Raw genomic sequence first — 20,693 nt, 5'->3', positions numbered from 1 at the left:
CCAAAAACGTCCCATATGCATGAGTATCTCAAAAACTTTTTACACTTGGAGGATCGCATTTGCAAGCTTTGAAATAGTTAAAGAGTTGCTTGGGAAATTCGAAGTTGGAGAAAACTCATTCATTCCAATTGCTTAATCTTTCACATTTGGCTCTTTGAGCTCCAAGTAGAAGATCTTAAACTTTGCTTGTCTAATTCTTACTTTGCTATTTTGTTGCATATTTTTGCTCATCTTTGTCCATTAGTTCAAAGTCATGTGATATATTTTGCAAATTTTCTTTAAATAAGATGAAATCTTTTGTATTCAAGTGCTTGAAACTTCCCCAAACTCCAGAAATAAAATTACATATGTAAGAGAGCGTCTTGGTAGTCGTCATGTCCAAGTCAATAGGCAAGGCTATGTTTTTCGTTTTGTGTATAGTTTTGCTTGCTTGTTTGGAAGAAAGTTGAGGATTCTTTCCCAAGAATGCAACAACATTTTACACCTTTTCACATTCCACCTTTTCATGCAAGTGCTTCACGTCTTTTCATTTATCATCAACACATGTCAAAGCATATTACGTCCATTTTCCAATATATGCAATTGCATCCATACACATTTACATGTCATTACATTCTCCAAACCCACTTACATGTAGTTCCATCCTCCATATGCATCTGCATGTAATTCCATCCTTCAAACTTAATTTCATGTTGACATCAAGTAACAATTATATGTAAATTACTTTATATGTAATTAACTCTAGAGAACCCGATTTTGGTAAAAGATCACACTTTTAAATGTTAAAGTCACCATTTGCACACATCCATATGCATCCCAACTTGCATTCTTGGCCATAGCCACAAAAGCCCATCTTTGCTCACATGCAATCCACCCTTGACGGTCTGATTTTGGCCCTTTTCGCCCAAATACATATGCTTTCCGATTCATTACTAGTCATCATATGTGTTTTATAAGTATCTAATCCATACTTCGAACACTCATCCCACATTAATTCATGAATGTAACTCAAATCCCAAAGTTTAATGGATCCAATCTCATTGGAAGATGTTTTCATCTTTATGTTATGACGCACTTTTCAAGATATGTCAAAACTTTTTCAAAGAATAGAGACATCCCGTCAAGAAGGCATGCTTCAAATCAAAAGAAGCAGTAATTCATTTAGTCTCCCTTTCCCCAATGGCTTCCCCAGAATGTAAGTTCGTGTGCGAATGTGCAAAACACTTTGCTTCACAAAAAAAACGAGTTAAAGGTGCTAATGGAAAGATGCTCTGATATTACATTTGGACATCATCAAGAAGTTTTTCAAAGTGTGAGACTCCAGAATGTGCCAATCTACAAAGGAGAATTCATGACAACTCAAACGAGAAAAAGATTGATCACATCAAGTTTTCAAATGACAACTTGAAACTCATCAAAGAGAATGCAATGGTGTAAAATATAGGAATTCTTGATCCTGCGGTCATCACGAAGTACAAGGCTTTTGCTGATAGTCTACATGATTGATTCATTCAGAATCAACAGTTTCAACATTGTCTTAAAGTATTTTCTAGCTTTGTAGTTGCAGAAGATGGATTGCATGTAATCGAATTGCATGTAACTCAAAAGCATGTAATGCAATTGCATGTAGTCCGATTACATGTCCTCATGACATGTAATCCAATAATTCTTCTTTCCTAATTTTATTGGGTCAATGGGGTTGTGTTGCTGCCACTTTTTCCTCCTTTCTCTCACTTCTTTTCCTATAAAAGGAGTGCCCCTCTCATTCTAAAAATCATCTTTATTGTATGCAAGATACCTCTGCTAAACTTTTGCAAGCATAACTTTGATTGTGTAGTACCAGTTTGGGAGAAAAGTGAATAAAAGAAGCAATTGGATTCAAAGCTTTGACTGGAAGCAATTGTGATAGCGCAAACTAGAAGCTTTGACTGTAATTTGTGCCTATTGTCTTTGATTCATGTTATCATTGTGTGTTTAATCATAGATCATAGTGAGTTACGAAACAATCGGAGCCAAAGCTTTGAGTGGGAGTGATTCTAGTAATATATAGACTAGAAGCTTATATTACCTTCTCAATTCTAAAAAATAGTTAGAATTTCCTACTTCTGGAAGTCTTTGTGCCGCAATGGTAGAGGTTATTGTTATAGAAAAGATTAAACATGGCTTAGAGCCAAATTGGTATGTTTTCAACTAGCCTTTGAGTTAGTGTTGGTTTATTAATATCATCGCTTACAGCTATTAGATAGAAGTGTAGGTAGAGATTTTATGTTGCCCATTACTCGTACTACGGGTAAGTGGATTCTTTTCTGAAAGTTAAGAGGTAAGAATATTGGAAACACCCTTTTGAAATCTCTCAACTTTTTGGTTACCTTGAGTTGATCTAAGCAACGGTGAGAAGGGTAAGCCTTCCCTTTAAGGTAGGAGAGACTTTATCTCATATGTTGTGGCTGGTCTACCTATTTTGCGATTGGATTTTCACAAAACTATCACTTGCAAAATATCCACCCAATAGGACAAATTGAAGAATACAGAGTAGTAAAATTAAACATATTTACTACACCAAAGATGATATTGTGTGATGACCCCCGAAAAATAGAGTCAATAATTGTTTAATAAAATAATTATGATAATTTTTGTTCCAAATCAATAAAATTATGAAATGAATAAATAATAAATCCATTCCTTATAATTCCTTACTTAATTCTAGATTCAATTATTTGAAATAAAAGGAATTATATAATAAATGATATTAGAAATTGTTATCTTTAATCCAAGTAATCATAAAGCTTTATAAATGACCTCATTATCACCAAAAAAAATTTTATTATCACAATTAATTTATAGGATTATAATATCAAACAATCAAGACTAACGTCACGACCAAATACTTTGGTCGTGACTCTTGGCACAGGCACGGGAAGAAATAGGTATTAAAAGCCACACACAATTCAAAGAGAAGAATCATTCCGGAAATAGACATCTGATTCAGCTGTAAAAAACAATATCGGGAGCAATATTCCAATGCAGCACAATATAGTTGGGTTTAGGAGAAGTACTCCAATGTAACACACCATACTTGGGTCCATATTGAAAGAACTGCCAATGCAATACACTTGAATTCATGGCCAAGATATATTCAACAAACAAATACAATTAAAATAAGTAGACTGGGTTATACTAGTTGCATAGAATAGAGAGGAGTCTTCCAGCATATAATACAAGTGTCAGGTGAGGAATGACAAAGTAGTTTCTAGTGGCAACAAGGATAGAGGAGAATAACGAAGTAGACTTCAGTTTAACCAATACAACAGATCCAGAAGGAACAATCAAGGGATTAAGATCGAATCAGTCCCCATCTATTGGAACGAGTGTCTAAATTGGAAGTGCCACCAAACGACATCCTTTCTCATTTGGGAGCATGTTTTCTAGTATAGAAACCAATCAATTAGAGTTCTTAGCCATATTATAAGTATTCCATTCAAATAAAGAATATCAGTGGGAGGCCAACAAGAGATAAACAAATCATTGCAAGTCAATAATCACATTCTTAAACAAACTTCATAAGGAAATAATAAAGAGAGAAAAAAATTAAAGAAAAAAATAAGAACTCTTCTAATTTCCCCCTTGGGGATCAAGGTAAAGATCCTAGGATCTCTATAGGGCTTCAATAGCCACAATCCTACAAGGGTGCCGAACTGAAGCAAGGCAGGGATTGAAAATCTCTGAAGGTTTGTATAATAAAAACCATATGCATATGAAAGGATCGATACACTTAAAAAGTCCATAAGGCTTAGGATGAGTATATAATGCTTTCCTAAGAAGAATGGGTACATCAATACGATTATCCATAATGTCTTAAAAAGAGGACATATTGTGAAAGGATGGCACTTAGTGGAGAGTTGTTCTAATACTAGAGACCCAGGAAGCACTCCCCCAGGAACTAAGTGTTTGATCGTAGTCCCCTCAAGAAAGGAATTGACTAGAAATTAGGATTTCATATTTTATATATAAATTTTAGCATTTGGTTTCTCATCTTATTAATTTATGTGTATACCTTCATTGGAATACTAACACACAGAGTAGGTTCATCAACCAGGAGTTCGTGAGGCTCAGCTATTGTACACGGGACATTACATATTGGAATTGATGGGTATCCTTGTAATCTAAACCATCAAGAAAAATCTCAGCTCAACATAATCTCGAGAGAGCAGGGGGGAGGTTTCAAAATTCTTCTTGGCTCTGAAAACATCGATATTACCTAACACCAAAATCTTTTTAGGTCCCACTTTCATCCCCTACCCCTTCAAGAAGAAGCTGATAAGACAATGAAGGGCAAACCTAGCCCTAGTAGTGACCCTATAGAACGAAACCTACAGGAGTAGGAAAATTTAGTTGAGGATATGAAACTTAAAATGATAGTTCTAAGTGCTCTTCTAGGAGATATCATTGCTCTGCATAGTGAAAGCAGCAATGAATTTTTAACTTGGCATTCATTAAAAGAAGAATTGGAATAAATAAAAAACAAAAATAAGGCTGAAGATTTGGATATCTGTGCTACTAATCATGAATCTAATTTAGAAGAACCATTAAATGAGATTTCTCCAGCATGAGAGGCAATGCACAATATGATGGGCATAACTGATAATCTAAATGAAATTGAAATAAATAAAGGCTCGGTACCTATCAATCCTCTCTTTACAAATTTTATGGTTGAACTTGAAACAAATAGCAAGGAGGATGATAAGGAAATTGATCAGACAATGATTGGAAACAATATTAATAACAATCTAGGTATAGCCCAAAACAAAAAAGGCTTAAATGTGCCAAATTGCAGAAAATCCCCTAAGAAAAGAGTACGTAAATCCATATCTGAACTTAGAAAGAGGGATGGTAGTGCAGAAAACTAGGTTAAAATTTCAAATATGTTAAATGTAGGGAAGGAAAAGTTCCTTCACACTCAGCCCTAAAGCTCATTACCTGGAATGTTAGGGGTCCAAATGCCCCTAACAAACATCGTTTGCTAAAATGCTGCCTAAATAATTTTAAAGCTGATATTCTCCTAATCCAAGAAACCAAACTTGATAAAGAAAAACTAAATAAGCTAGATAGGAAATTAGGTATCACACAACTGGAAGAGGTACATGGTACATACTAACACTGCTTTTGGTGGTATAGCCATGATTTGGGACCCTAGAACAAACAAAGTAGAAATACCTAATAAAAACAAGTATTGGATGGGTGGTTGGGCTAGAAGTGTTCAAAGCAAACTATCTTTCTATCTCTTAAATATATATGGTCCCATTACTACTTAAGGGAAGGCTGACTATGGGATGGATTAAGTAATTTAATTTCTCAATATAACAATTACTCTTATGTAACTGGGATGGACTTTAATGCAATTAGAAACCTCTTAGAATAAAAAGGTGGGGTTCAATACATTTCTCAATCCATGACTGATTTTAATTAGTGGATATCATGAAACAATCTCATTGATATCTTTATAAATAATGGTACATATACCTGGAATAATAAAACGGATAGTTCTGCTAATATAGCTGAGAATTGGACAGATTTCTTTTTTATGGGAATATATCTTCTTTTGACTATCATATGATTTCTTCCCTATATCCTACCTCAGGATCGGATCATTTCCCTATTTTCCTTGAAATTCGTGAAGACTTCGAACCTAATAAAAGCTCCTTCGAGTTTGAAAATATGTGGTATTTGGACAATAATTTTATTTCTTTATTGAAAAATTGGTGGTTGGAAAAGTCGGTCAATGGATATAAGATGTGTTGTTTTGTTTCAAAACTCACAAATATAAAGTCTAAAATCTTAGATTGGAATGAGCATCATTTTAAGAACATCTTTGAAGAAAAAGAGAAAATTGAAACCGAAATTCGCAACCTCAACGAAGAAATCTTTAAAGAAGGTATGCATAATGATAGTTACTTTGAAGAAAAAAAACTTTTGAACAAGCAAGATTCGATATTGCTGAAATAAGAAATCTTTTGGAAACAAAAATCTAGGGAGAACTGGCTTGCTGAAGGGGATAAAAACACAAAATTATTTCATAAGCACTAAAATGAGAAGAAATGTAAATAGAATTACCAAAATAAAATATCAGCTAAATATAGGCCTTGATGATCCAATAGAAATAGCTAAGGAAGCAATGTCTTTCTTCCAAAATACTCTAAATAATTGAGAATCTTCATATTTGAAATCTCAAAATTTTTAACCAATAATATCCCTAAAATTGTCTCTCTTCAAGATAACAGATTGCTGAACCAACCCTTTTCAAAGGAAGAGATCAAACTTGCACTATGTCAAATGAAGTCAGACAAGGCTTTAGATCCTGGTGATTATCCCCCTAGTTTCTTTCAAAATTGTTGGCATTCCTTGCTACAGAGTTACGGGAGGCTATTGAAACTATTAAGAGATCTGGCAATATCCTTAAAAGAAATTAATAATACATTTATGACCCTAATCCCCAAAAAACGAATGCAAAAATATTTATTGCTTTTAGATCTATTGCGTTTTGTAATTCTTCATATAAAATTATGTCTAGAGGAATGGCAAATAGACTAAAAATCATTTTACCCAATATCATCTCTGAGTAACAAACAGGTTTTGTTCCTTATAGATCCATTTTCGATGGTATAATCATTATCCAAGAACTTATCATCTCCCTTCCTCTTTGCAATCACAATTGAAGCCTATAACATGATTTTAAAAAATTATCATTCCTCGAATAGAATTAAAGGAGTTTAAGTAATTGAAGGCATTTCAAACATTAAACATGAACAATTTGCAGATGATACTATTTTACTGGTTGAATCTTCAAAGGAAGGAGCCCTAATTCATAAAGAGACCCTTCAAGAATATATGAAAGCCTCAGGCCAACAAGTAAATGTCGATAAACCAGAAATCTTTTTCCTAAATATTGATCCATCAATAGAAATTGAAATATGTAATCTTTTTCCTAAATCACAGAGCTTTTCCTTGTAAATATTTAGGCATCTCAATTGACAAGGATAATGGATCGTTAAGGCTTGAGATCCGATTTTATATAAATTCGACCAAAAAATGGATAATTGGAAAGGCAAATGGCTATCAAATGCTGGACAGTTAACATTGGTTAAATCTGTTCTCTCAACCCTACCCTCGTACCAAATGTCTTACCTCTTTTTGTTAAAGCAAAGTTTGACATTGAGAAAAAAATGAAGAATTTCTTGTGGGAAGGCATCTCCAATAATTTTTTAAAATTGCATTAATTAGTTGGGAAAACAATTGAAGACCTATTAAGAATGCTGGTCTTAGTACCAAAGGAGTAAAATGGAAAAATTAGGCTATATAATCAAGGATGTATCAAAATCCTCAAAGTAAATGGGCTAGGATCATTTACAACAAATACTTTGACCCAGGCGATAATACAAATATCTCTAGAACCCTTAATCCTCTAAAAGGTTCCAAAGTATAGAACTTTATGCTGAAATGTAGGAATATTATATCAGAAAAGATCTCCTAGGATATAGGTCTAGGTAACAAAGCCTTGTTTTGGGAAAATTCCTTGGGTGGCTACTCTCCGCTTTCTGAAGTAATTTCCCCTAATATCAAGACCACTCTCTTTAATATATGAGCGGAAACCTTGAACAAGTATGTGGTTTTCCCTAAAGGTGATCCAAGCTTGGAATGGAAATGGAAATCCCTTGACACTACCCTTTTAACAAATGATGAAAAATTAGAACTATCCTCCCTTTTGGCTACTAGATCTATTAATCTCAAGAATTTGGATGACTCTCTGGTATGGTTAGGCTCTAAGTCTGGAAAATACAAAGTTAGAGAGAGGTACAAATCCTTAGTAAATAAAGATTTTTGAAACCGCTTTGAGTTTCCACTTATCTATGTTGGGATAAATTGTGTCTACCTAAAGATGGCATGTTCGCTTGGGCTGCACTCCAAGAATACATTTAAATTGTTGAATGGTTTAAGAAAACTGGTTTGAAGGCCCCTCTAGATGCGTCCTATGTGAAGCGTAGGAAGGACTGTGGATCATATCCTATTAAATTGCTCTATTGCTTGCAATTGTTGGTCATGGCTAATTAGAAAGTTGCAACTCTACATTCCCCTTCCTAACAACATTCTCGATGTTTTCAAAAGCTGGCCTTACCCTTATAAGAATAATACCTTTTATTCCTTAACTAAAATTGCTCCATCTATTCTTATCTGGGAATTATGGAAGGAATCTAATCGAAGAATATTTTGTGACAAGAAGGTGGAGCCAAATAATCTAACTAATAAGATATAAGAAAGCATAGTAGAAGTAAAGAACAATAGATGAGTAGATTAGATCCTATAATAATATATTCTCTCAATGGGACAACAAAATCTGGAATGATTCGTATAACTTAGATATTCCACCTCATGCCAGACAAAACTTTGTTTAGTCTCCCGCGAAACTTTATTGGTATAAATTAAACTTTGATGGAGCTTCCCGTGGAAATCCTGGCCTAGTAGGCATTGGATGTATTAGCCATAATTGGAATAAAGACATTTGTAATAGGATTGTTAAAGCCATTGGGAAGGCCACTAATCACATTGCCGAATTAGAAGCCCTGTCTGAAGGGGTGATTATATGTAAAGATCTCGGGATAAAAAAACCTAGGATTTGAAAGAGACTTGCAGATTGTATTTAATGCCATTAGAATGGGTACAACTCCTAATTGGTGCTTAAACTCTAAACTTTAAAGAATTAGGGGTCTATTAAAATACTTTTAACAATTTTAGTTTCAAGCATACTTACAGAGAGGGTAATACCAAAGTAGATAAACTCACAAACTTAGGCATTGAAGGATCAAACATCTTTGAACTAATCAAGAACATCCCACCCATCAACCTTCATACCACTAATTAACTGTCTTAGATTTTGACTACACAACCATTTGAAGATAGTAAATCATCTTTTGTGTAGGTTTTACATCTCATAAGGAACACTACCCTAGTAGATTCATAGGTTTCAACAGTTGGATATAGTTGATATAATATATTTCAGTATAACTATGAATTATTGAGATTCCCATAACAAGCTATTATTATTTTTGTTCTATATCTAACAAACTATCAATCTCTCTAGTAGCATATGTGTAATTTGTGCAGATATACTCTTAGAGATCATGACATGAAGACACAGTAAAAGGCGAAAAGTTCTATTTATAGTTTGTACAACATTATAAAAGGTCTGCCATGTAATATCATGAAACGAGGAAACTTTGAGGTATTATGTAATCTTTGAAACCTTGAGGGAATGTCCTCAAGGCATAAAATGTTATAAATAGGGATTGACCCTATATTTTATTTCTCATAATCTGATGAGCGGACAAAAAGTCCACAAGTAAGACTCGAGGTTTTCTTGACTCCTTTCCTTCCTACCAGTGCCTATTTCGAACGGAGAGAAATGTAACTTAATTTGATGTCGTAGTGCCATTCACAACCAAGATGCCATTCACAACCAAGAAGCTAGACGTTTTGTTCTAGCCTTCGATAGTACTTGCTTAATCAATTAATCATAATCAAAACTGTTAGTGAAATAGGATCAATTAATCTGTTTTCTAACTTGTAATAGCACTTCTGGATATTTGTGTTTTCCAAGTTACTGTACCAATGAATATATATGTGATATAAAGATGCATGCCTCTTAAAGAGACATGTCTCTTTAATATATTAACTTACATTAGTTATAGTTATAACATAATTAATATACCCTCAATATATTATAATGATTTTATATATATATATATATATATATATATATATATATATATATATATATATATATATATATATATATATATATATATATATATATATATATATATATCACTCTTAATATAAGTTAATTATTGCATATATAATATTTGTCATATATTATATCTCATATATATAATATAATTTATCCGACATAATTATAACATTAACACTCCCTCTTAATGAAGAAGGATACAACACAGATATTACACCATAGGTAATATTTCAAGAATAATATATATAGGAAATCTTTGATTAGAAGATTTATAGAATATGATATCATATAAGTATTGACCTATTAGAATATCAACACATGATATTCACCAATTACTATTTGATATCATATTAGGTAACATGAGCATTGGCCTATCAAAACATCAATCAAATGATATTTACCAAGTACTTTGAGTAATGGCCTATCAAAATATCAATTCAAGATATTCACCAAGTACCTAAAATATATCTATACAAACAACTTGTAGATAGTTAAATTAATAACATCTAACGCCTAGTTGTTGATTTATAAGATAAAGCTTTTCATGATTTATTTCAACATTTACACAAAATGTATATCATGATACAAGTTATTGTAAGGTCGTCACCTTTCAATAACTTCTCCTAATACAAGTGATAATCATTTAGAAGTCGTCACTTCTTCATGATGTACATAGGGGACAGGCTCATACATGTACGATATCAAAAGTTCGCATGAAGTCTCCATGAATATTGTCATGTGGTGTTGTCACAACATTCACCATAAAACATATCAGAGAATAAGGTTCTCCCTCTTAGTTTGATATCAACTTTTTTGTCCTCTTAGTACAAGGTTCTCTCCGATGAAGTGTTAGACTTCTCTGAATTTGTTATTATCCTTCTTACCTCTTGGTAGCAAGTCATATCATGCTTCCCTAGTTCAATGGGTATCTTGATAGCATAAGGCCTTCTAGCCTACATACATGAGACTTTATCGCCATGAATCATAGTCCTTTAGCTGTTTTCCAAGTTTCTGACTATGTTGAATCCATCAACAAGGTCTACCCCTTTTGAACCAAGATCATCAAAAGTTTGATTGAAGCATTTTTATTTTCTGCTCCCTCTCTTTCTCCAAGGTTGCCTCTAATGAATTGTCAGACTCCCTCTCATAATGTCAATCATCAAGGATATTCACTTCAAGAGACTCAAATTATCCAACCTAATCATCAGATGATTAATGAATCCTAAATCACAGCTTCTTTGAAGCTACTATAATAAGATTGAGTCTGCACAATATTTGGTAGCATGCCTAATGTTCCAATCTTCTTCCTTGCAAGAATATCCCAGAGAAAACAGAAAATGATCAAGGAAAATAACTTCTTATAGTACATATAGAAATACAAATAAGATAGAGACTAAATACTCAAGGAGATAAATACTTAAATCTACACACCAACTTCCTTGATACAAATTTTTCCAATTAGAAAAATGTCTTCATATAATCTTTTTCAAACAATGGGAATGGTACATTGATTAATATTCCTGCACACAATGTAAGATTCCCACTTAAATCGAGTTATTCAAAGCCTTCTTGGCATCCTTGAGACAAATAACAAGGCGAATAACTCATAACCTATAATAATTTTTCTCAATAATAATAATATTATTATTACAAGAACATTAGAACTTTTATCCTATACTTAATTTATAATGTATTAATTATATTTCAATAACCAATATAGTTACTATAATAGTTTGCAATCATAAATCTTGCCAATAAAGAAAAGAACATCAAATTCAAACCTTTAATGATGGTTAGCCATCAAATCCTATGAGTTTAAGAGTCCAATGAAGGATAGATTTCATTTTCATTAATTATCCTTTTCTTTTCAATATCTATTTTCTACTCCTTTTATTATGTCCCTTGAATTATTCATAAGCAACATATCTCTTATCCTGTAAGACACTTAAAGCAATATATTCCTTGATAACATTAAATGTAATACATTATAAATACATACCTGTAAGGCATCGATACCCAATATATTGTTATTTATAACATGTGATTGCTATTGATTAGATGACCCTCTTTGTGGGATAGCCCCCATCACCAAGGTCTCAACACATCAATGTTGATTACTCTATATTTACCTTGTGGAGCCCGATGCTCAAGCATAATAAATAGTTTCACATAATCATATAAGATCATTTCAATAAAATATATGTAAAATGTCATGAAATAGTCTTAATTATATATTTAATAGTGCCTCGTGAAAGAATATCAGATAAAATAAAATAATGTGAACTAATAAAACTGAATATACCTTTTATACTCACCGATAGGTTTTAGCAGAAGAGTTATCTTGAACCTCACCGAATATACTTTCATCTAGAAGTGACACCTCTTCTAGGGCATATCGGGCTCTTGGCATCGCTTCTTTACTCCTTGCTAATTTATGTGATAGTGGTATCCACGTTGATGATGATCTTAGATATTTATCTTTGCCCTAATTTCTTTGGGCCTATCATTGCTTTCTCTTATTCTTGCCTTTATTGGGTCAGTACCCGATGTGCTGGATTTTGGCAATGATTTTGTTGATTTTCCAGATTGTCTACATGTTGTGTATTTTCTTGAACTATTGTATTCTCATAATGTGATGCTTATCTAAATCATCGATATCAAATATTAATCAATACCCTTCTCACGATAAGACATCTCATAACATACTCGCTATTATGCATTCCCTTTTACACATACATCAGTTATAGAATTCTGGTGTTGATATATATATCATGGCTTCTACTTCTTGGGACAAATGGACCTGTGTACGTTGGATGTAAATTCCTCCCTTATACATAATACACTTAATGTTTAAATATGTTGTGCACTTCATTTGACTTACAAACTTCCTTCTCCAATAAGCTCTTTGATGCTAAGGGTGACTCTGTTATCTAGACTTATGTCGTCCAGCATTGATTCATTTTCTAAACCTAAATCTCATCCATGTTTATGATGAAGACAAGTGAACAACACCGCACTTTAGCAGCCATCACGGCTATGCAATTGTCATAGTAGTCCCCGCACATGGACTGAAGTCTGACTACGAATAAATTACGATGTGGTTAAAATTTTGTAATATTTCTCAAATTTATCGACTTACTTTAGGAGCTACAATGGTGATTGCTTCTTCAATTTTCTGCTGATACCATGTTATTTTTTTCCAGTGATGTGTTCGAAAATATGGGAGTGCTGTGTATAATTTTTAGCCCATAGTTTGAATGTCACGTAGTAAAGACAAATCTGACATAGACATTGAATTCAGTCCTTGACAATCCATATCTCGGGACACATCAAACACCCAAGACACATCACAAAGTGCCATCAACCCTCATTGGTTGGTATAATACTTGTTAGCAGATCGTTTAGTTGTTGGTTTTGCTAAGCTTGGACATTGGGCATTTGGAGCCCGTAGTTCCCAAATTTCAGTGGTCCACCAAATTCTCAGCTGCCTACCAAACAATTTGCACACTTTGACATCACCAATAATGCCCCGCAACGAGTATTTAGAAGCTCATGACAATTTCTAGCAGTGCATATGGCAGCTGAAGATCCATGAATCTATATTCTCTTGTTCTCTGCACCATGTTTGAAGATGTATCGCAGTCTCTCTATATTCTCAGATGGCAATACTGGGAATATATGGTATCACAAATAATACTTCTATTTGATCCTCCATATGAATTCAACTTTGATCCCAAGTGCCGCATCTTCCCACGCTCCGCTAATATTTGAGAGACATCATCTTCAACAATACGGAATTTTGTGATACTCGTCATCTCTATCGTACGATTAACACCATGAAGTTCTGATCTTGCTCTATCTCAAATAGAAAACTTGACAATAGTTGAGTCCAAACAATTGTTATCAAATCTATGAGACAAGTAATTACGTCCAGATCCAACCATGTAAGTGAAAATCTCACAAGTCCCTAGTAATGTATGCTGCTTTGATACCATGTTAGTGAAGTAGGATCAATTAATCTGTTCTGTAACTTGTAATAGCACTTCTGGATATTTATGTGTTTTCCAAGTTACCTTACCAATGAATATATATATGTGATATAAAGAGGCATGCCTCTTAAAGAGACATGTCTCTTTAATATATCAACTAACATTAGTTAGAGTTATAACATAATTAATATACCCTAAATATATTATAATGATTATGTAATATATATATATATATATATATATATATATATATATATATATATCACTCTTAATATAAGTTAATTATCCCATATATAATATTTTTCATATATTATATATCTCATATATATAATATAATTTATCCGACAGAATTATAACATTAACAAAAAAACGTTGAAATTATTGCATCATTGTTCCTCTATGATTAATAATTGAATTCAGAACAAAAATTTAAAATATGTACAACTAAATAACCATCAAATAATTATCGATAATTACCACTAGATTATTATATTTCATGGAAATAAAAGTTGGGAATGACGCTTGTTAAGTGTAAATAAACATACAGATCTTTTGAAAATAAATATGCAACAAAATTCATTTAATATACAGAAAAGTGAAGAAGTGTCGTATCTGGTTTGAGATTATGAAATTCAAATGTCACTTTTAAATTGCATCCTTTTGTAGGGAGAATGGATTCCGGTTGTAGTTGATGATTGGATACCTTGTGAATCTCGTGGGAAGCCTGCATTTGCTACCAGCAGGAAAATCAATGAGCTGTGGGTCTCAATATTGGAGAAGGCTTATGCAAAACTGCACGGATCTTATGAAGCATTGGAAGGGGGCTTTGTTCAGGATGCTCTTGTTGATCTTACGGGAGGTGCTGGTGAAGAGATAGATATGAGAAGTGGGAATGTGCAAATTGATCTTGCTAGTGGGAAGCTATGGTCTCAGTTATTGCATTTCAAACAAGAAGGATTTCTTCTTGGAGCTGGGAGCCCTTCAGGCTCTGATGTTCACGTGTCTTCTAGTGGTATTGTTCAGGGGCATGCCTACTCCATATTGCAGGTATTTGTTTCATTTTCTTATATTGCAATATTTGGCACAATTTTATCTGTTTTGAAACGTGGGGATTATCTGAATAATATTTACTCCCTTATTGTATTTATTAAAACTATAAATGTAGACTGTTCTCTGTGGGTATTGGCATAACTTCACTGTTTCAGGTATGTGAGGTTGATGGTCACAAGTTGGTCCAAATACGAAATCCTTGGGCAAATGAAGTGGAATGGAATGGTCCATGGTCAGACTCTTCATCGGAGTGGACAGATAGGATAAAGCACAAGCTAAAGTTCACTCCTCAGGTATTGTTTGGTTTACGAGGACAAAATAGTTATTTTTAGTCTACTTAGAGGCTTGAATTCCTTGTGTGTGTTACTATGTTGCTGGAATTGCTGGCTTCCAGGCTGGATCTGGGTTTGGTTCAAACTGGATCCATTTGTAAGCAATGCAATGACTTTTATTAACAACCAATAGCACTCTCCTCATTCTAGTAACAGGAATCTAAGAAGCGCTCAAAATAGCTTTAATTTCAAATAGAAATTAAACCATGAATTCTCAAGTGAAATAAAATATGAACAATAAGTTTTATTAAATGGGTTACTGTCTGAAGTAAATTGAAAAATGGGATGTAGCTGACCAAAAGATTTCATACCATCTGGCTCAACAAATTTTCAAACAGTGAATCCAATAAAGATAAGTCTATAAGTCATTGTCTATACAACATAAAAAGAATTGACATCACCTTGGAAAACTTGAATGTAAACACATAGTGAAGCTCACATAAATGGTAAAAATTCTGGATCAAAAGTTTATGCCAAATAAAGTAGATTGAATATTTTTTATCAGAATGGTTATAGCTAATGTGATATCCTAATCTTTATTAATGCTTCCAGGCTGTTGTGTCATTTTATTTCTATGAATGAGTCCAAAACGTCCATAAAACTACAAAAATATTTTGCAAAACCCCACATTTAGGATCAGCGAACAGAAACCAGAACAGGGAAATTTCTGTTTTAAAGAAGAGTTATAACATACGTTGCTTGTGTTTTTATTGCTTACCCATTTACTCCCATTGATAGTTTTTGGAAAACTGAGTGGGATACTATTTTTTTTCCCTTCTTTGGTTAGTTGTGAAGTTTTAGTTCTTAACTTGATCTTTCCTTTCCTCAATTTTTTTTTGCGTTACGATTAAAGATTGAATTCTGTTTGTATTTGTAAACTTGTAAATGGTAAAGTGTACACAGAGTGGTGTTACTCTTCATGTAGTTCTTGTTATTGAATTTTTCTAAACACAACTGTTATTCTTATTTTAAATAAGCACTTTTATGTTTTGCCATATATTTGGAAAAATATTGAGGAATTTGTTTTCCTTGGCAGGCACAAGAAGGGATTTTCTGGATCTCCTGGCCAGATTTTCAGCTGCACTTTCGATCTATATATGTTTGTCGTGTCTATCCTTCTGAAATGCGGCACTCTGTTCATGGTCAATGGAGGGGATGCAGTGCTGGTGGTTCCCATGTGCATTGTACATGGCATCAAAACCCACAATTCCGATTGAAGGCTGTAGGAGCTGATGCCAATTCTGACATACATGTTTTTATCACTCTTACACAAGTGGGTAAAAACTATTTTAGAACATGTCTCACATATCTTTTCTAATGTTTAAAATACCAATGCATACATTGTTGTTGGAGCATATGCAGGGTGTGAACTTTTCATCCAGAAAAAGGGCTGGTTTTGGGAATTACCAATCTATTTACAACTCTTCAAGGTTTCATATTGGAATGGGTATCCTCAAGGCATGCGGAAACCGGGCCTATGAAATTTGTCGGGAGCATATAGTTGATGTTACATATTATGTGAAAACACGCGAAATAGCTTGGGAGCATGATCTGAAACCATATCCAGAGGGCTACACAATAGTACCAACTACAAGATATTCTGGGGAGGAAGCTTCCTTTGTGCTCTCTGTTTTCACCAAGGCATCTGTTGTGTTGGAACCTTTATGATCTTAAAACAAAGTTCTTGTGTCCTACCCTCATAAAGATGTGATTAGTCTTATGATGACCTGATCCCAGAAGGGGAGGCACTTGGTGTTCCATTTGATTGAGGCATCTTAAGTTTTGAAATCATCACAACTTTACACTGCAGTGGTATACTTCTATTTTCCAGTCAAGTTCCATTGATGATAGACTGCTTTCTGTTTCCCAGTTAAGCTCCACTGACAATAGAAATAGATGATATTGTAGTTTATTTGACCCCCCCAGTTGAACTTTGTTTCCATGGAATAGGTATGGACATTATCTAAGGGGTGAACATTCAGATGGAAGTACAGTATACCAGTGAAATCTGGGGACTCGCACCCTCCACTCCCTCTAAAATTTCGAAAAGTACCCATCCTCAGGGATGTCTCTGCATTGGGTACTTGGAGTACTCAAGTACCCTTACCCCTGCCGTTTCACAATCATGCTGGTTGTTACAATTTTGCAGCAACAACTTATATGCACCTCTTTTGAGTGTATTTCACTTGTATTTAAAGGACTTAAAGACTATTTAACACGAGTGTCAGTGCATATAAGTTGCATGGTAGCCTGTTCCCAATTTTGCTATGTTCAATTATTTCAGTTTAGTATGTTATACTAAAACATCATTTCGTAACAACTAGTAGTTACACCCGAACAAGGTGAAATGATTATGCTAATAGGAAGATATATCCTAGCAATATATAGAAGGATGTGAAGAAAATTCAGAGTAATTTGGACACAACAATCATTATTCCAATACACTAGTCATGTATAATATATTTGCTGGTGTTTTTATTCAAGGCCTAAATAAAAACAAGAGCTGCAAAGATGCAGCTAGAGTCCCTGCCTATAGTTTAAAGTAGGGAGATTGTGAGACACAATGTCATAGTTTGAGGTAATCAAGTAGTTGAAAAATTTCTATGTTATAAAACCATGGTTTAACTTTCGATCTGAAAGTTTTGGAGTAGCAAGGGGCTTAAATTATATTCAAATTCTACTTTATATAATCTTTGATATCGAAACATTTATGTTACCTTGTCAAGGGAGATTGCCTCTGACATAATTACTACTGCAGACAGATATTATTGACAGTGAAACTTAGGTTAACATCAAACATACAACTTTAGAAAGGAATGGGAAAATTGGCTTTCACACTTTAGCTAGAAGTGTTGGACAAACAAGAGCAAAGTTACTAGTTTGTCAAGTGCAAGTTGTTAGCTAATTCATTTATGATGAAATAATAAATTGAAAATGAAGTGGACATTTAGTAAGGTTATGATTCATTTTCAACTCTCTCTTCCAAAGCTAAAAAAATTAATAGAGCGTTGTGTTGAAAAAATGTGTTATGTAGATTCAATATAGAGTAGATGGCTTTAAGGACTATGCACTCATATTCTTGCAAGTAAAACCATCTATGTTAAATGATATGTTAATAGTAATGTAAAAAATATTTACATCACAACTAAATGATAAAAATTAACACTTTCATAGTAAAATAAATTAAAAATCATTAGTAATTAAGAGACAAAGCAAAAACTAATATTTAAATAATAGTAAAAAAATGAAAAAAAAATTTAATCGGTGTTTTATTTGTCAAATGAATTAATAATAATAATAATAATTTTGAAAAAAATTAGGCAAGAGTCTACAACACAAAGGTAAATTGTGAGCCTCTTATCTAAGTTCAACCTCTTACCAATTAAAAATGGGGAAATTTTAGAGAATACAAAAAGAAAGAAAATATAAATATTTCTATAGTTTTAGTAGTTAAAGTAAAAATAAAGAAAGAAAGAAAGAAGATTTTTACACTAAGCTTTTTATTTAGTTAAATATAAGTACTACTACTAGTGGGTTTTATTTAAAGAACATTTTTATATTAGTTTTTAAAATTTTTTATATATAAGTTTGTATTTTATATTTGAAAAAATATGGAGAAATTGTTAGGATTGGTGTGCAACTACTTGTCATTAAGTTGTCGTTTTTGCATTGTCAATGTTGGGTTAATGCTATATTTTTGCCCTATTAGTTAGTGGATTTTGGATGGGATTTGTGTGTGAAAATGTTTTGCCAAGACTTGTGGATGAGGGATCCATCAAGCAACCTAGAAAAATGGAAAAGGAGAAGGTAGAGCATGGAACAAACATAAGTGTGCTATGGATTGGGGTTTTTGAAGTAGAAATGAGTTTAGGGGGTTTAGAGTTTAGTCATCACTTAGAGGATTGTAGATAGGGGACAACTGGTTGGGCGGGACAGAAGAAGTTGAAGGAACAAATAAGTGAAGGAGAGGATTTTGGCACTCGAGGCCATTAGATCACCTAGAGCGTATGCAACCACTGTCAACACAAATGATTGTCATTATTATGATGACTGACTTGTGACTTTTCAATCTAACACTTGCTCTTTTAACTCATTTTTTATTTTTATCCTTATTTTGTTCTCTAATTTTTGTTCATTTGACAATATGTTTTTTTTCCTTGTTTGTGTTTGACTCGCCGGTTTTCTCATAGTATAGCTTTTAAATTTCGTTGTGTGAAGAGCATGGAACCCATGATTTTGGCAATCTAGGCACCTGCCTGTTTTTGTCCGCTCGGGTTAAAGACAAGCCATCTTGGGAAAGAACCCCTAAAAAGGATTTTTGAAAAGATTACGGGGACCGACTAAAGATGGGTGCAGAATGCACTGGGGCTTACAATTTGTACATCAATTGTGAGAGATGAACTTGATTCTGCAAGTTCGAGGGAGAGTAGTAGGGATAGTATTAATGGCAGTATTATAGGACTTTGAGGTTGGGGTGTTTAAGTTTGGGTGAAGGTGGTGGTGGTGTTTGTAATCTAAGATTTCTAGCTTGTGCCTATGGTGCCAAGCTAGAGGGAATGACTCTTCTTCGTTGTCTTAGGTTTGTAGTTTGCATCGTTTTGAGTGCTCTGAGGAAGAACAAAAATGTCAAAGAATTTATGGCATAATGTAGAACATTCCAAAAATTTAATTTTCTAATTTGTTGTCTCAAAAAATTATTTTTACTCCTGGCAAACATACTACTAAGTAAAAATAAAGAATTAGTGATTGAAAATTTCTTTAAAAATAAATTAATTTTTGAACATTAGTAATTCACTGACTTTGTTAATAAAAATTAATTAGGAGCCTCAACTAGGAACATTAGTTCCCTATCTAGTGACTAATAATAAATGATGTTCTTATATTGCATCTTGGACTCTTGAACTTGACTTGTTAATTCTCCATTATGAATGAGTTTGATTGCATTTGAACTTAATAAGGTAGTTATGGTTTAACCTTAGGTTGTCTTGCAAAAAGGATATCCAATCCAAAATATTGGGTGGTGAGGGCCAATGATACCACAACAATTAATTATTTGAATGGTAGATACTTTATTGCTATGAAAATCCTAAAGCAATACGCATGTAAGAATAGAAAATTATTTTAATAGAATATGAATTCTAAATAGGAAATTATTTTAATAGACTATGAATTCTAGCAATGTCCACATGAATTTTTTCTCCAAAATAAGAAAACCATATTAATGAATATGTTGTCCAAACTAAGATCATTTAAATATTGTATTGAACTTAGGGATAGATATATATTTGAAAATTATTAATTATAATTATGCTTAATTTATTTTAAATAACTATAAGGCCCTTAAAAAAAAATCCTTCTCTAACTATAAAACTCTTATAATCAATCTTACTTTGAAACTACACCACATTAGCATTCTTTACTTATTTTACTTTTTATTGATTATATCTCAAAAATTAATTTTAAAGCAATAAACATGTAACAATAAAAAATTATTTTAATGGAGTATGAATTCTTACACTGTCC

The 20,693-nt window shown here is 33.1% G+C and overlaps 1 protein-coding gene across 2 annotated transcripts in view; it reads left to right on the top strand.

Moving 5' to 3' along the window:
• LOC149539614 (calpain-type cysteine protease DEK1-like) overlaps positions 1–17,407 on the top strand; it is a 217,610-nt gene extending 200,203 nt beyond the window's left edge. Inside the window, exons 27-31 of one of the 2 annotated variants that reach the window (XR_016356273.1) lie at positions 14,455–14,835; positions 14,994–15,131; positions 16,207–16,443; positions 16,533–16,982; positions 17,121–17,407. Coding sequence is in view for 1 of the 2 variants with exons in the window: in XM_089800843.1 (XP_089656969.1) it covers positions 14,455–14,835; positions 14,994–15,131; positions 16,207–16,443; positions 16,533–16,838 (1,062 nt within the window). In the remaining variant the exon portion in view is untranslated. Of the gene's footprint in view, positions 1–14,454; positions 14,836–14,993; positions 15,132–16,206; positions 16,444–16,532 lie in introns of both variants that reach the window. The other variant, XM_089800843.1, reaches the window with a different exon arrangement.
• Positions 17,408–20,693: the final 3,286 nt, after the last annotated feature.

This window comes from Cupressus sempervirens, chromosome 9, assembly GCF_028749045.1.
Source record: "Cupressus sempervirens isolate cs-2001-9-10 chromosome 9, ASM2874904v1, whole genome shotgun sequence".
In the NCBI taxonomy this organism is placed as follows: Eukaryota; Viridiplantae; Streptophyta; class Pinopsida; order Cupressales; family Cupressaceae; genus Cupressus; species Cupressus sempervirens.
This window is presented reverse-complemented; position numbering and strand designations above follow the sequence as displayed.